This window comes from Chiloscyllium punctatum, chromosome 4 (genome assembly GCF_047496795.1).
Source record: "Chiloscyllium punctatum isolate Juve2018m chromosome 4, sChiPun1.3, whole genome shotgun sequence".
NCBI lineage: Eukaryota > Metazoa > Chordata > Chondrichthyes > Orectolobiformes > Hemiscylliidae > Chiloscyllium > Chiloscyllium punctatum.
Window position 1 is genome coordinate 103,143,436 of NC_092742.1, and position 18,375 is coordinate 103,161,810.

The following is an 18,375-nucleotide window of genomic DNA, read 5'->3' on the forward strand; positions in this document are numbered from 1 at the left end:
CTTCACCTTAAATTTATGTCCCCTTGTACCACTCTGTTGTACCCGGGGAAAAAGTTTCTGACTGTCTACTCTACCTATTCCTCTGATCATCTTATAAATCTCTATCAAGTCACCCCTCATCCTTCGCCGTTCCAATGAGAAAAGGCCTAGCACTCTCAACCTATCCTCGTACGACCTATTCTCCATTCCAGGCAACATCCTCGTAAATCTTCTCTGGACCCTCTCCAAAACTTCCACATCTTTCCTAAAGTGAGGCGACCAGAACTGCACACAGTACTCCAAATGTGGCCTAACCAAGGTCCTGTACAGCTGCAACATCACTTCACGACTCTTGAATTCAATCCCTCTGCTAATGAACGCTAATACACCACAGGCCTTCTTACAAGCTCTATCCACCTGAGTGGCAACTTTCAAAGATCTATGAACATAGACCCCAAGATCCCTCTGCTCCTGCACCTTACTAAGAACCCTACCATTAACCCTGTATTCCGCATTCTTATTTGTCCTTCCAAAATGGACAACCTCATAATTGACAGGGTTGAACTCCATCTGCCACTCCTCAGCCCAGCTCTGCATCATATCTAAGAATCTTGACCAAATAATCTGCTCACCAACATCAGTATAAATTATAAATAACAGCAAGGACAGTGGGAAAAATTTCTGTGCTGTCCTTCAAAATTGGATATTTTATGCCTACTTGAACATAAGAACACAGGACTAGGAGCAGGAGTAGGCTGTCGGCACTTCAAGACTCTTCCACCATTCAATAAAATCATGGCTGATCTTTTCATGGACTCAGCTCCACTAACCCACACTCTCACCTTATCCCTTAATCCCTTTAGAGTTCAAAAGAACTTTGCTTTAATAACGTTTACTGAAGTAGCGTCAACTACTTGCCTGGGCAAGGAATTCCATAGATTAACAGCCCTCTGGGTGAAGCAGTTCCTTCTCCATTCAGTCCTAAATTTGCTCCCTCTAATCTTGAGGCTGTGCCCTCTTGTCCTAGACTCACCTGCCAGTGTAAGCATCCTCCATTCCCTTCATTATTTTATATGTTTCTTTAAGATCCCCCCTCAATCTTCTGAATTCCATTGAATATAATCCCAGTCTATTCAGTCTCTCCTCATAAACCAACCCCTTCAACTCCAGAGTCAACCTAGTGAACCTCCTCCAGTGCCACTGCATCCTTTCTCAAGTAAGGAGACCAAAACTGCACACAGTACTTCAGGTGTAACCTCACCAGCACTTTGTACAGCTGTAACATAACCTCCCTGCTCTTAAACTCAATCCCTTTCGCAATGAAGGACAAAATTCCATTTGCCTTCCTAAGTACTTGTACCTGCAGACTAACCTTCTGTGATTCACAAGGACACCCAGATCCCTCTGCATAGCAGCATGCTGCAACCTTTTACCAATCAAGTAATAATCCTTTTTACTGTTACTCCTACCAAAATGTATGACATCACATCTACTAACATTGTATTCCATCTGCCAGACCTTTGCCCACTCACTCAATGTATTTATGTTCCTGTGCAAAGTTTCACAGTCCTCTGCACACGTTGCTCTGCCACTCATCTTAGTGTCATCTGCAAACCTTACCATCCCTACACATAGTCCCCAAATCATCTATGTAAATTGTAAATAATTGACGTCCCAATACCGATCCCTGAGGCACACCACTAGTCATTGATTGCCAGCCAGAATAGGACTCATTTATCCCCATTCTTTGCTTCCTATTTGTCAACTAATCCTCTAGCCATTCCCCTAACGCCATACATCCTTATCTTACACAGCAGCCTCTTGTACGGCAACCTGTCGAAGGCCTTTTGGAAATCTGGGTGCAAGGGGCAGATGTCTCTAACAACAGTCATCTGAAAATGGCAACTGTGCAGCACCCACCCAGGACAGCACTGTGTGGACAAACATCAACAGTGGGACTTGAATCCAAAACATTCTAGTGCAAAAGTGACATTGTAACCACTGAGCTAACAGTTGAATGGATATTTGAAATAAGTGAAAAACCAATCATATGTGTCTTTGAGTGGCTTGTTCTGCTTTAAATCCACAAACCTTTAAAATCTTTCTATGTTGATTGAATCTCCTTTTGCTCATTGTTGCTGACGTGCAGGTAATGCGAGATGATATGCATGAGCAGATTATGGTTGATGAGGCAGTTCACGGATAATGTTATAAACTACAACACTAAAAGTTAAAGTACTACAAATACTAGAAATCAAAAATAAAAACGGCAAATGACAGAAATACTCAGTAGGCAAGGTAACATCTGGAGGGCAATAAAGAGTTAACATTTCAGATGATATTCATCAGAACTGATAGAGGTTATGAGTTAACTGTTTCTAACTATGTACAGAAACAGCGTTAAAAGATTTGGAGAGTGGAAAGAAAGAACCTAAAGAGAAGGTCTGTGACCAAGATTAAATAGCCAGAGGGATGATATATAAAGAGATAAGTTGGTAATACAACAATTAAAGAACCAAAAGATGTGTTCAAAGGATGTGTAAAAGGAGACTAGTTGTACTATTGAAAACACTTGTTATATAGTAATAATGGTAGCAGTGGTTGTGATCCAAAATTGTAGTGTACAGTTATGGTAAAACGTTCTGTTCTCCCTTTGTCCATCATTGAGCAGTAAATTCCTCAGTCTAGAATATTTCCCTTCAATGTCTGTCTCCAGTATCCTCTCCTCCCTTGAAATTGTATCAAACACAATGTCTGACCCAGTACCAGGACATTCTTTTTCAAGGGCACATCTGAGATTTTCTTGAGTGCTACCTTTTGATTTTCAGGAGCTACTTTTTCATTTTCACTAATTTCTTTATTAGGTTATACAGTCAGTTACAATTACCTTCAGTAGTTGTGTTGACTTGCAGGCATTTGGCCTGTCACAGAACCACCTTGGGAGTATACCACAATGTCTTCTGGCAGATTTCACTACCACCCCACCATTGGTGACCTGGCAAGCTTACCTGCGTGAATTGCTACCTTCTGACAGCACTACCATCACCGTTATTTGTTATAAACAGTCATCACAAATATTTATGTTGATTTGTGTCTCAGATTATTTTCAGCATTGAGGCACCAGAGTGATCCTGGAGAACTGACAGCTCTCCAGACAACATACCTTGTTTAAAGTTACCCCCTCCCATTTCCAACTTGTCCAGCTTACAAGTGAGCACGGATCAGCAATTCCACAACTGAGGACCAATTACGGATTTTTGCAGCACAAACAGAACTTTCAGTCTCAAGCAATTGTGTCTGCGTCTTGGGAAGAGCCATTTTTGACTCCCCTACTCCTTCCCCAGAAAAATGTAGTGATTTTCCCTTCAAGTATTCCCTTTGAAAGTTACAGCTGGATCTTTTCCCTCACTCCTTTCATAAAATGCATTCTAGAATAGGACAGTGTAAAAAACTAATCTTGGTTCTCTTTTTCCAGTCATGATAAGTAGATCATTTTCAGATTGGTAACCTGTAACTAGGGATTAGTTCTGGAGTTGAGAGTGTGTTGCTGGGAAAGCACAGCAGGTCAAGCAGCATCTGAGGAGTAAGAGAATCAACGTTTCGGACATAAACTCTTCATCAGGAATGAGGTTGTGGGCTGGGGCTGAGAGATAAATGGGAGGAGGGGTGGAGTGGGTAGCTGAGAAAGCAATAGGTGGATGAAGGTGAGGGAGAAGGTGATAGGTCAAGGGGAAAGTGATGGACAGGTCTGGAGGGCAGTGCTGAGTTGGAGGCTTGGGACTGGGATAATGTGAGGGGAGGAGAAATGAGGAAGCTGTTGAAATCTACATTTATCCCATATGGTTGCACGATCCAAAGTTGGAATATGAGGCGTTCTTCCTCCAGGCGTCAGGTCGTAAGGGTTTGGCAGTGGAGAAGGCCCAGGACCTGCATGTCCTTGATGGATTGGGAGGGGGAGTTAAGTGTTGAGCCACAGTGCAGTGGGGTTGGTGGCTGCGTGTGTCCCAGAGATGTTCTGTGAAATGATCCGCAAGGAGGCATTGTGTCTCCCCGATGTAGAGGAGTCCACATCAGGTGCAACGGATGCAGTAGATGAGATTGGTAGAGATACAGGTAAATTTCTGATGGATGTGGAAGGATCCTTTGGGGCCTTGGACAGAGGTGAGTGGAGTGGTTTGGGTGCAGGTTTTACACTTCCTGCGGTGGCAGGGAAAGGTGCCAGGAGTGGGGTGTGGGCTGGTGAGGGGTGTAGACCTGATGAGGGAGTTGCTGAGGGAATGGTCTCTCCAGAACGCTGATAGGTGTACGGAGGGAAATGTATCTTTGGTGGTGGGGTCTGTTTGGAGGTGCCGGACGTGGCGGAGGATGATGCGGTGCATGCAGAGGTTGGAGGGATGAAAGGTGAGGGCAAGGGGGATCTGTCCTTGTTGTGTTGGGAGGGGTGGGGTTTAAGGGCGGTGGTGCATGAAGTGGAGGAGGTGTGCTGGAGGGCATCGTCAACCACGTTGGAAGGGAAGTTGTGATCATGGAAGAAGGAGGCCATCTGGGACTTTGAGGTGGAATTGGTCGTCCTGGGAACAGATGCAGCAGAGGCGGAGGAATTGGGAATAAGGGATGGCATTTTTACAGGAGGTAGGGTGGGAGAAGGTGTAGTCTAGCTAGCTGTGGGAGCTATGACCTCCTGATGATGTGAATAAAAGGACCCAATTATATTGTTGCCACGGTGGCACAGTGGTTAGCACTGCTGCCTCACAGCGCCAGAGACTCGGGTTCAATTCCCGCCTCAGGCGACTGGCTGTGTGGAGTTTGCACATTCTCCCCGTGTCTGTGTGGGTTTCCTCCGGGTGCTCTGGTTTCCTCCCACAATCCAAAAAAAAATGTGCAGGTTAGGTGAATTGGCCATGCTAAATTGCCCATAGTGTTGGGTGAAGGGGTAAATGTAGCGGAATGGGTCTGGGTGGGTTGCGCTTCAGCGGATCGGTATGGACTTGTTGGGCCGAAGGGCGTGTTTCCACACTGTAAGTAATCTAATCATACAAGAACAGATAGGAAAGAGAATTGTGAAAAGAGTATAAAGTCTGCAAAAGGATGCAGATAGTCGAAGTAGGTGAGTGAGCAAAAGGTTGGAAGATGGAAAAATACGGTCCATTCTTGGAGGAGAAATAGAACATTCTATAAATGGAGAGAGACTGCAGAATGCTGCAGTAGCGAGAGCTCTGGCTGACTTTGTACGCAAATCACAATGTTGCCATGGAGGAACAGTAAATAATTGGGAAGGCAAATAGAACCCTAGCCCTTATTGTAATTGGAATAGAAGATAAAATTAGGAAGATTTGCTACAGCTGAGCAAGGTATTGGTGAGTTGCATGTGAGAGGTTGTTTCACCCTGTGGGAGAGTCTAGAAAGAGACAGCACAGCTTTGAAATGAGAGGTCTCCCATTTCAGATGGATATGAGCAGGCTTTTTGTTTTGAGGGATATTGGTGTTTAGAATTCCCTTCCCTAAGGAGCAGTGGAGGCTGGGTCATTGAGTCCCCAAGGAGCAGTGGAGGCTGGGTCATTGGGGCTGAGTTAGGCAGAGCTTTGACAAGAGAGTTGATAGTTATTGTGGGAATAGACAGCAAGGTGGAGTTGAGGTTACAATTAAGTGACAAATGAATTTAAACAAATGACATTGCAGGCTTGATGGGCCAGATGGCCTGCTTCTGCAGTTAATGTTTTTTTGCTAATGGTATTGATTTTCTGTCATCAGGCTGTCCATTCATGGAAACAATTACCGTATGCGCACATAATTTTAAACAGGCCCCTTTAATCTTCTGTCCGCCTTCTTTGTTCTAAGAACACTCCGGTCAAACCAGATAACTTAAAATACTCAAACTGTTACAATTTCAATAATTCTCCACTTTACTAAATGGAACATAGAATATTACAGCGCAGTACAGGCCCTCGATGTTGCGTCAACCTGTGGAACCAATCTGAAGCCCATCTAACCTACACTACTATTCCGTTATGATCCATAGTTTATCCAATGACCATTTAAATACCCTTAAAGTTGTCGAGTCTACTACTGTTGCAGGCAGGGCATTCCACACCCCTATTACTCTCTGAGTAAAGAAACTACCTCTGACATTTGTCCTATATCTGTCACCCCTCAATTTAAGACTATGTCCCATTGTGCTAGCCATCACCATCCAAGGAAAAAGGCTCTCACTGTCCACCCTCTGATTATCTTGTATGTCTCAATTACGTCACCTCTCAAACTACTCTCAAATAAAAATGAACTCAAGTCCCTCAGCCTTTTCTCATTAGACCTTCCCTCCATACCAGGCAACATCCTAGTAAATCTCCTCTGAACCCTTTTCAAAGCTTCCACGTCCTTCCTATAATGCAGTGACCAGAACTGTATGCAATGCTCCAACTCTGCCGCACCAGAGTTCTGTATAACTGCAACATGACCTCATGGCTCCACAACTTAGTCCCTCTACCAATAAAAGCTAACACACCATGTGCCTTCTTAACAACCCTATCAACCTAGTTGGCAACTTTTAGGGATTTATGTACATAGACACCAAGATCTCTCTATTCATCTACACTATCAAGAATTTACCATTAGCTCAGTACTCTGCATTCCAATTGCTCAATTACCTCACACTTTTCCACATTAAACTCCATTTGCTACCTCTCAGCCCAGCTCTGTAGCTTATCCATGTCCCTCTGTAATCTATGACATCCTTCGGCACTATCCACAACTCCACTGACTTTAGTGTCATCCGCAAATTTACTAACAAGTCCTTCCACACCCTCAAATAGGTCATTTAGAAAAATGACAAACAGCAGTGGCCCCAATACAGATCCTTGCGGTACACCACTAGTAACTGAACTCCAGGATGAACATTTCCCATCAAGCACCACCCTCTGTCTTCTTTCAGCTAGCCAATTTCTGATCCAAACCGCTAAATCACCCTCAATCCCATGCCTCCGTATTTTGTGCAATCGCCTACCATGGAGACCCTTATCAAACGCTTTACTAAAATCCATATGCATCACATCAACTGCTTTACCCTCATCCACCTGTTTGGTCACCTTCTCAAAGAACTCAATAAGGTTTGTGAGGCACGACCTACCCTTCACAAAACCGTGTTGACTATCCCTAATCAATTTATTCCTTTCTAAATGATTATAAATCTTATCTCTTCTAATCCTCTTCCAACACTTTACCCACAACCGAAGTAAAGCTCACTGGTCTATCATTACTGATAGGTTGTCTCTACTCCCCTTCTTGAATAAGGCAACGACATTTGCTATCCTTCAGTCTTCTGGCACCTTTCCTGTAGACAATGATGACATGGGCCGAAGGGCCTGTTTCCACACTGTAAGTAATCTAATCTAATCTAATCGAAATAAAGATCAAAGACAAAGGCTCTGCAATCTCCTTTCCGACTTCCCAGAGGATCCTAGGATAAATCCCACCCAGCCCAGGGGGTAGATATTTTCATACTTGCCAGGATTGCTAACACCTCCTCCTTTGAACCTCAATCCTATCTAGTCTACTCGATTGTATCTCAGTATTCTCCTCAACAGCATTGTCTTTTCCCAGTTTGAATACTAACGAAAAATACTGACACACACACACATACAGTCTCTCAGACACTCACAATCCCACCCACCCCCCCATCCCCCACACACGCACACACACACACACACACACACGTTTGTGGGGTGAATTTGTACTTGCAGAGTTACATTGTACTTTGCTCAAAAACTGCATGGATCCATGTAAGATTCTGTTAATTCATTTTTTAAGATTAGAATCAGTGTAAACATTATGACACAGGCTGCAGCACAGAGGGGTGCTAATACCCAATACATTGTCTGGGCTGATGCCAATTGTTAAAGTTAACCTGAGAATGTAACTTTTTAAAAAAAGTTTTGCGATTTACACACCTCTGAATTTCTGCCTTAAATCCCCATCCCTTTTCCTACCTATGTCGTTAGTGCCTTTGTGCACTATGACTTGGGGCTACTGTCCCTCCCCCTCAAGGATCCCGAAACCACGATCTGAGGCATCATGAACCCTGGCACCTAGGAGGCAACGCACCAATCACGAATCTCTCTTGTTTCCACAGAACCTCCTGTCTGTCCCCCTATGGAGTTCCTAGTGACTAATTCTCTGCTCCTCTCCCCCCTTCCCTTCTAAGCAACAGGGACAGACTCTGTGGCAGAGACTTTACCCCATGGCTTACCTCTGGTATGTCGTCTCCCAACCAATTGTATCCAAAACAGTATACTTGTTGTTAAGGGAAATGGCCACAGGGGATCCCTGCACTGCCTGTTGGCTCCTTTTCCATCCCCGGACTGTAACCCATCTGCCCATTTCTTGTACCTGAAGTGTAATTACCTCCCTGTAATTCCTCTCTATAGCCCCCTCCACCTCCTGAATGTTCTGAAGTTCATCCAGCTCCAGTTCCCTAAAGCAGTTTTTGAGGAGCTGGAGTTGGGTGCAGCTCCCACTGATGAAGCCAGCAGGGACAGTAGTGGTGACTCTTACCTTCCACATTCTGCAGGAGGAACATTCAACTGCCCTAACCTCCATTCCCACTATTCTAAATTCCTAAAAAAAAAGAAGCTAGTTACCTTACCAATCCGGCGATGGAACCTTTTTTTTGGCTACATCCACATCCTTATCACCAGTTTTAAGTGGATTCTTGAAAATTCGATTAGTTAGCGTAAAAAAAAGTCATCTCCTCAGGTGATTTAATTAAGTTTGTAGGTCATGTGCGATTAATAATGTGGTTTATGTTTCCTCATTAGAGTTTTAGCCTTCTCTCCATCACAAGTAACCTCAGTCCAGATCAGTATCGATGGTATCACTATAGGCAGTGCGGTTCACATTGAAGGCCCATTCTTCTCGATAGCCTGGAAACCTGAGGATTACAGGGAAGGACTGCACTACATTGAAGTCCGAGCAGAGGTAACATATGTATCTCTTTCTCACTGTTGTGTCCTGCCATGAGTCTGTTTGTCTGAGGATCCTGTTGAATAAATTGAGAACAAAATTATCAATTCAGGATTCTTACACCTTCTTCCTTCCTCCATTTCCTTCTATTTGATGGTTAGAATTCCAGAGGCCCCGGCTATTTTGTATTGTTATTGATAATTTCCATGGAGGCATCAGTGGGTGAATTGGTATAATCAGTATCAGTTATAACCAGTTATATATAATATAATCTGTATTACAAAATGTGTTCATTCATCCTTCAACCTCCACAGAAGTGATCAATGTCCACAATTCAGCTTGTGTGATCTTGAGTTTAAAAGATGGTCTAATCCAGTTCTGTTCAGTAGCATTTTGATATTTGCCAGATTTAAGGTGATCAGGTCATTGTACTCACTGCATGGTACAAAATATCTGCAATATTAATAAAATAAATACACTATCACTTGAAAATCAATTTGAGGGGTTTCAAACTGTCATCACTCAAGACTAATCCAGAACTGGAGAACAGGGTCCAAGGTGGGGTTTGCGATCCAGCTGTTCTGGAAAGCAAGTCTGCTGTATATACTGACAAAGGGTGGTGGCAATCTGTCCAATCAAGTGTTCTGCGTCCGACTGTGTGCTCGAGCTTTTTTAAAGAAAAACAAATTTTATCCAAAGTGAACTGCCTCTATGTTACCAGAATTGATACATTCAGAGACTCTGGGTAGGAAAAGAATCAACAAATCTCTACATGTTGCATTCTATACTCTGAACAGCCTTTTGTCCTCTGTTTATGAAGCCCAAGATCATGTATGCCTTTTTAACTGTTTTCAGAATATTGTGCCACCCATGATATTTGTACATATGTATCACCTCCTCCGTACATTCTCTTTAGAACTGTACCCTTTAGATTGTATCATCTCTCCTGGTTCTTCATATCAAAATGCATTAAGTTTCATCCATCGAACGTTGACCCATTCCACAAGCTTATTTATATAAGCTTGTACGTGTTCTACAGAAGTCTTTCACACTTTCTCTCTCAATTCAGTATTTCCAATTTTTGTGTCATCAGATTTTTGGCCTTTTGTGTCTTTAGCTTAACCATAGTTAGCATACTCCATGCATTTATAAGCATGAAGTGTAAACCATTTTTAAAGCTGTTGCATTCCATCTTGGTTTGATCCTGTCTATTAGCTTACTATTTCTTATTCTAGTGCTATCTGTCTCTCCCAATCCTTTGTGCACTTCTCTAATGCTACATGTTAGTGCCCAGTTGCACAGTCAAGTTTTTAACCCAACCCAACAGCAGCACCAATCCTCACTACAAAGTTGAACAGTCTGGCTTGTCTCAGTTTTGCTGTGTTCCAGGAATTTCACCCGTCCCTCGTCAACCACATTCTAATCTCAATATCTAAACTCACCAACACATCCATCATTTGAGTACTGCTGAAAAAAGACAGGCTTTGTTAAAGCATTTTGTCTTACAGTCGTTAGGACATTTGCAGGGAATACTAATGTAAAGGGAACATCGATTTTTCAAGTGTATGAGAGGAGAATACTGATTGATTAGCAAGTGGTTTCTGATTAGTAAAGGCATTGCCATAAGCATGCACTCGTTAGATGATAAATTGACAGCTAACTGTCACATTTTGTTTACCAGGTGGGCTGACACTGTTCATTTCTCAGGAAAATACCTTTATCAGAAAAAGATTGTCACCTGTTTTGTTAAGTTGAAATGGGTACAATGTCCATGTTATTTCTGTCCTGTGTATTGATGTGTGTAGTTCTGTGTGTGCAAGTGCGCTGCATTGAGGCTGACTGACAATCTTAAATATGTTCTCAGCATAATTTCAAACAGCCCAAGCTTTCAAAACTCAAAACACAGCATCATTACATGTGATTCAAATATTACACAACATTTGCTAAGTAAACTCAAACTATGCTAAGAATAACACTAAGAATTTAAAATGGTCATTCACTAAACAACTGTTATTTTATTACTGAAACTTTGAAGGGAATCTCCAAGTCATTGCCTGATGTTAACTTGGCCAACATCTAAGTCACGGATATGACCCACTGTTGAAGCCCTTCTGTTCAAATCTAGTACATATTGAAGAATCTACACGCACTGAGTTGGTGCAAGTCATGGAACCCTTCCTGATCTGGCAAGATCTATCTCCGTGTTGGGTGGCAATAATTGAATACGATAACACCAACGGTGAATAATTGAACTGTTTTAGTGTGCTAAGAGGTCACATAGCCTGTGTCCCACTAGCAGGAGCCATGTAGCTTTGCTAGCTTCTTCCCTGTTAAAATTCTGCTTTCCAGATCCAGTGCTTGGGACCCTTGAATTCCTTTAGTAGAAACAGACTTGAACCGTAGTTTGGGGTGAATTAGCCACAAATCCTCTTGTGCACATGCACAGAGTCACTTTGCTTTGTGTTTTCAGGACACAACAGGAAGAACCACAGTTAAAGGTCATGACTTTGCAGTAGAAGAAATTAAACTGCTCCCGTTCGACCTTGTGGCATCATTCATCCTCCTGACCCGACATTACCTCATGGTAAGTTTGCATAATGATTTCAAAACCACAGCAAGTAAGCACACTGCTTACAGATCTCCAGCGGAGTGTTGTTTATATGTGTATTTGCAAGGTAGATTTTAGAACCATGGTGAGGCGTAAAAACACTTGAACCTTTTCCAAGAAGGTTTGAATTGATTAATTGCTGTACTCTCCTGTTTGTGGAGTGGGGCCTAAATTTAAACAAAATGCATTATGTGGGGATGAGGGGTGAATTGACTGAGATAGATTGAGGAATTGGTTTAAAGGGTATGACAGCAGATAGGCAAGGTTAAACATTTTAATAAAAAAATTCAGAGTAAGTACCCACTCCCTTAGGAATAAAAACTTCGAGAAAGGTAGTCCAACTGTGGCTAACAAGAAAATAAATTGCAAAGACAAGGCTCACCATGTTGTCAAAGAGACTAGAAAGCCCAGTTTCAGAAACTGAGTTCTGAGGAAGGCTCATTGGACCCGAAGCATTTACTCTGATTTTTCTTCACAGATGCTGCCAGACCTGCTGAGCTTTTCCAGCAACTTCTGTTTTTGTTTCTGGTTTACAGCATCTGCAATTCTTTTGGTTTCCTTGTTCCTATATTTTATGCCCAGTTTACAAAGGCAAGCATCCTGTGTGCTGCCTTCTCCACCCTGTCTACCTGAGGGTCTATAGACTTGTACACCACCCTTTGTTCCTCAGTACTCCCGAGACCTGTCATTCATTGTATACATCCTTCCTTATTCGACCTCCCAACATGCACCACCTCGCACTTGTCACGATTAATTCCATCTGCCGTTACTATGCCAATTTGCCAGCTGATCATTATTAGGCAATAGTCTGACACTATCCTCCTCACTATCAACAACACTATCAATTTTTGTGTCACCTCTACATTCACATCCAAGTCATTAATGCATGTATCAAACAACAACGTTCCCAAGTCTGACAGCATCTGTGGAGAGAGAAACCGAGGTAATGTTTCGAGGTCAATGTGATTTCCTCTGAAGGAGAGATTTTATAGAATCATACTATCCTGAAAACGGTCCCTTCGGCCCAACAAGTCCACACTGACCTTCCGAAGAATATCCCACCCAGACCCATTTCCCTACCCTCTATTTACACCTGACTAATGCACCTAACCTATATATCCCTGAAGACTATGGGCAGTTTAGCATGGCCAATTCTAAGGCCTGCACATTTTTGGATTGGATTAGATTAGATTAGATTCCCTACAGTGTGGAAATAGGCCCTTCGGCCCAACAAGTCCCCACCGACCCTCCGAGGAGCAACCCACCCAGACCCATTCCCCTACATTCACCCTGACTAATGCACCTAACACTATGGGCAATTTAGCATGGCCAGTTCACCTGATCTGCACATCTTTGGATTGTGGGAGGAAACCGGAGCACCCGGAGGAAACCCACACAGACACGGGGAGAATGTGCAAACTCCACACAGACAGTTGCCCGAGGGAGGAATTGAACCCATGTGTATGGTGCTGTGAGGCAGCAGTGCTAACCACTGAGCCGCTGTGCTGCCCCATTGTGGACGGAAACCGGAGCAAACCTATACAGACACAGGGAGAATGTGTAAACTCCACACAGACAGTTGCCCGCGTCCCCGGAGCTGTGAGGCAACAGTGCTAACCACTGAGCCACCGTACCGCCAGAGAGCTTGATAATAAAATAAGTATATGAAATAGTAAAAACTTTACAAACTACTTTCGGGCATATATTTTTATATTCATGTGATAGATCATAATTTAACTGTGAAGCACCCATCCTGATCTCCTTTCCTTCACCCCTGATCTGATCAGAGTGTAGTTGATTTTATTTCATGAGAGTTGGTCCTGCTGCTGTATGTGTTTGGTTCATTGCCAGACTCTCACTCAAGGTTCCCCGTTAACCAAGAGAGTTAAAGTTTACAAAGTAAGATAACATCATTCAAAATGAACTCTGTGAAAGATTAGATTTGTGTAGAGCAACTGAGGTTCTAACACAATTTGATGCTGGTTGTGCCTTTATGTTTTATAGGCCAAGGTTGTATTTATTCTAGTTTTCCTGGCTAATATCTGCTTGATCATTACCGTCCGGTTCCAAAGAAATCCGCAGCTTAAAGGCAAGTTCAGCGATTTGTATTTGATTTTAAATGCTGTTGAACATACAGCATGTTTGCAGTAACTCTCAACTGAACTACATGCCGGAGAAGCAGGGAATAATCAGGGGGACAAATCTTTGAGAAAATATGCAGCTCTGTTTTTGTTATCCCTTAGACTTAGTATGGGATTAACGAGTTCAACACGCAGCGTGACATTGAACAATTCTTCTGCCGCCTTCGCCTCTGCGCCTACTTCTCCAACCAAGATTCTCGCCCACCCTCTGACATCCCCTTCTCCTGCCTCCAACACACCCCATCTACCTGGACACCCTGTGCTGGCCTCTTACCTGCCCTCGATCTCTTCATAGCCAACTGCCACCGCGACATTAACCGCCTCAACTTCTCCACCCCTCTCACCCACTCCTACCTCTCACTCTCACAACGCGCAGCCCTCCACTCCCTCCGTTCCAACCCCAACTTCACCATCAAACCAACAGACAAGGGAGGCGCGGTAGTAGTTTGGCGCACCGACCTTTACACCGCTGAGGCTAAACGCCAGCTCGCAGACACCTCCTCCTACTGCCCCTTTGACCATGACCCCACCTCCCACCACCAAACCATCATCTCTCAGACCATCCATAACCTCATCACCTCAGGGGATCTCCCATCCACCGCCTCCAACCTCATAGTCCCACAACCCCGCACCACCCATTTCTACCTCCTGCCCAAAATCCACAAACCTGACTGCCCCAGCCAACCCATTGTCTCAGCCTGCTCCTGCCCCACCGAACTCATCTCTGCATACCTCGACACGGTCCTGTCCCCCTTAGTCCAAGAACTCCCCACCTACGTTCGGGACACCACCCACGCCCTCCACCTCCTCCATGATTTTCGCTTCCCTGGTCCCCAATGCCTTATCTTCACCATGGACATCCAGTCCCTGTACACCTCCATCCCCCATCACGGAGGCCTCAAAGCCCTCCGCTTCTTCCTTTCCCACCGTACCAACCAGTACCCTTCCACTGACACCCTCCTTCGACTGACTGAACTGGTCCTCACCCTGAACAACTTCTCTTTCCAATCCTCCCACTTCCTCCAAACCAAAGGAGTAGCCATGGGCACCTGCATGGGCCCCAGCTATGCCTGCCTCTTCGTAGGATATGTGGAACAGTCGACCTTCTGCACCTACACTGGCCCCACCCCTCACCTTTTCCTCTGCTACATCGATGACTGTATCGGCACTGCCTCGTGCTCCCACGAGGAGGTTGAACAGTTCATCCACTTTACCAACACTTTCCACCCCGACCTCAAATTCACCCGGACCGTCTCAGACTCCTCCCTCCCCTTCCTAGACCTCTCTATTTCTATCTCGGGTGATCGAATCGACACGGACATTTATTATAAACCAACCGACTCCCACAGCTACCTAGACTACACCTCCTCCCACCCTGCCCCCTGTAAAAACGCCATCCCATATTCCCAATTCCTTCGTCCCCGCCGCATCTGCTCCCAGGAGGACCAGTTCCAAAACCGTACCACCCAGATGGCCTCCTTCTTCAAGGACCGCAATTTCCCCCCTAGACGTAGTCGACGATGCCCTCCACCACATCTCTTCCACTTCCCGCTCCTCCACCCTTGAGCCCCGCCCCTCCAACCGCCACCAGGACAGAACCCCACTGGTCCTCACCTACCACCCCACCAACCTCCATGTCCAGCGTATCATCCGTCGTCATTTCCGCCACCTCCAAACGGACCCCACCACCAGGGACATATTTCCCTCCCCTCCCCTATCAGCGTTCCGAAAAGACCACTCCTTCCATAACTCCCTCGTCAGGTCCACACCCCCCACCAACCCAACCTCCACTCCCGGCACCTTCCCCTGCAACCGCAAGAAATGCAAAATTTGCACCCACACATCCCCCCTTACTTCCCTCCAAGGCCCCAAGGGATCCTTCCATATCCGCCACAAATTCACCTGCACCTCCACACACATCATTTACTGCATCCGCTGCACCCGATGTGGCCTCCTCTATATTAGGGAGACAGGCCGCCTACTTGCGGAACGTTTCAGAGAACACCTCTGGGACACCCGGACCAACCAACCCAACCACCCCGTAGCCCAACACTTCAACTCCCCCTCCCACTCCACCAAGGACATGCAGGTCCTTGGACTCCTCCATCGCCAGACCATGGCAACACGACGGTTGGAGGAAGAGTGCCTCATCTTCCGCCTGGGAACCCTCCAACCACGAGATGAACTCAGATTTCTCCAGTTTCCTCATTTCCCCTCCCCCCACCTTGTCTCAGTCAAATCCCTCGAACTCAGCACCACCTTCCTAACCTGCAATCTTCTTCCTGACCTCTCTGCCCCCACCCCCACTCCGGCCTATCACCCTCACCTTAACCTCCCTCCACCTATCGCATTTCCAATGCCCCTCCCCCAAGTCCCTCCTCCCTACCTTTTATCTTAGCCTGCTTGGCACACTTTCCTCATTCCTGAAGAAGGGCTCATGCCCGAAACGTCGATTCTCCTGTTCCTTGGATGCTGCCTGACCTGCTGCGCTTTTCCAGCAACACATTTTCAGCTTAGACTTAGTATGTCCAGTAAGATACATACACTAAGGCAGAGAAGGATGACCATTTTAATTATAGTGCAAAAGTATACCTTACCTGGACACTTCTAAAGAAATTAAATTGTAATTGTTGGCACTAGATCTGAACTGAATTAGTAATAATGAACCATGTTTAATAGACTGATACCCAGCTCTTTATTTCTAATCAGATTGTTTTGATGCATTGTGACACAACTTCAAAGTAGGTGGGACTTGAACCAAGGCCTCCTGGTCCAGAGTTATAAACATGACTGTTGTACTACTAGAACCCTTTGATTGAATGCAAAGAAATCAGACAGGAACTTGAATCCATGCCATATACACTTCAGCTACACTACTGTGGCCATAACCCAGCTCTTTTTATCAAAAGACATATGTTTATTTTTAGTCAACAGTTAGCACATGTTATGAAACATCTTCAGGGTAGATGGGACTTGAACCTGGGTCTGCAGGCAGGGAAGTAGGGACACTACCACTGTGCCACTACATTCCCTACACAATTTATAATATTTTTTAATTGACCCATTCAGGAATGTTATGAGACACTTCTGGAGTAGGTGAGGCTTGAACCCAGCCTCCTGGCTCAAGGTAGTGACACTACCACTATGCCACAAGATCCTTCCTCCAACCCTTTTTTGTGTTTTTCTGATATCCAGAATTACTCTTTTGTTTTCACCTATTAATTATTGCCAGTAAATCACCCCTAGTTTCCAATTGATTACTTCCCATGCAAAGCCCCTCAAAGGCAATGCAGACCACCAAAATGTGAGGGAGACACGGATGGGACGGAAGCAAAATGAAATTGGTAAGTGCTGAAAATGTGTTGCTGGAAAAGCGCAGCAGGTCAGGCAGCATCCAAGGAACAGGAGAATCGACGTTTCGATTATCAGCCCTTCTCCTGCTCCTTGGATGCTGCCTGACCTGCTGCGCTTTTCCAGCAACACATTTTCAGCTCTGATCTCCAGCATCTGCAGTCCTCACTTTCTCCTCTGAAATTGGTAAGTGTCAACCCAGCTTTTGTATACAAAGTCCATCGAATATCACTGCTGTCAATCCAGTCTGGAATGTTCAGGTTGACTCTTGAAGAGATCTCTGACTAACACTGATACACCCATTGGCATTAATGAGAAGTAACATGCAAATAGGTACATGTGTCAGATAGCAACCACCACATACAATTGTAGTTCAGCTGCAATTCATCTTTATACTTTATCTCCCTCAGTTCTGTGTTCCTGTAACTCACCAACGTTCGCATATGAGAAAGAGCCACTTGACTGGGCTATTAGAGATTATTCTCTGTAAACAGTACTGCACACAGTGACTTGTAAAATGAAGTTTGAAGAAGGACCAAGACTTTGAAAAGTCAGCAAAATAAGAGAATGGGATAATCAGATTGGAGGTGACAGTTTAATTTTTGCATAGTGATATTGTTCTGATCTGGAAACATATTCAATAATAACTGTCAAAAGAGAACTGGATTTTTGCATGACTCTGGAAGAGCAGGAGAGTAAAGCTCATCAGTTGGCTCCTTTTTAAAGTGCTTGCACTAGCAAGATAGGCCGAATGGCCTCCCTCTGTAGACAGATTATGTTTTCTCTTTTAAATGTAAAATTGCATTAATTTTGTACTAAAATTGTTTCGATCTCTTTTCCGAACTAGAGAGCCCTGGCGTCTTCACTCTGACATTATTTTCATTTCATGTGTTATGTAAGACAAACATGTTCTACTATCCTGTGTTGCTGTTCACTTGCTACGTGGCTGTGGGTGAGTAATTAATTTAATGTCAATCTAACAGTATTGAAGTTCCCTTATTTATTTGTACTGACCCTTTAAGCTTAAAGGAAATGACTTGTGTGTAACTTCCATGAGGACTCCCATTCGGTTTCCAGCAGGTGTTGCTAATAATCCCAGCTTGTTCACATCTTGGTGACTTTCCTTCAAGTCTACTTGCAGTACAGACTGATCTGCAATTCCTGTAAACTTCAGGACAATCCTGGAGGATTGGCAACTCTATGTACAAACATATATGGAGAGGGCCATATATGGAAAGATCTGGAAAGATCCCACCTCGGAATTTCCACTTCGTGCCTACCTCCTTTAATTTGAAAAATTGTGCATGTCATTCTGTCCTATATATAAAAAAAAGGATGGGA

At 44.4% G+C, this 18,375-nt stretch overlaps 1 protein-coding gene across 1 annotated transcript in view; it reads left to right on the forward strand.

Moving 5' to 3' along the window:
- The window catches only part of tmem62 (transmembrane protein 62), a 76,288-nt gene that overhangs the window by 50,299 nt on the left and 7,614 nt on the right, over nt 1–18,375 (forward strand). Inside the window, exons 9-12 of the mRNA XM_072569457.1 lie at nt 8,790–8,949; nt 11,405–11,518; nt 13,547–13,631; nt 17,882–17,986. Coding sequence (XP_072425558.1) covers nt 8,790–8,949; nt 11,405–11,518; nt 13,547–13,631; nt 17,882–17,986 — 464 coding nt within the window. The remainder of the gene's footprint in view (nt 1–8,789; nt 8,950–11,404; nt 11,519–13,546; nt 13,632–17,881; nt 17,987–18,375) is intronic.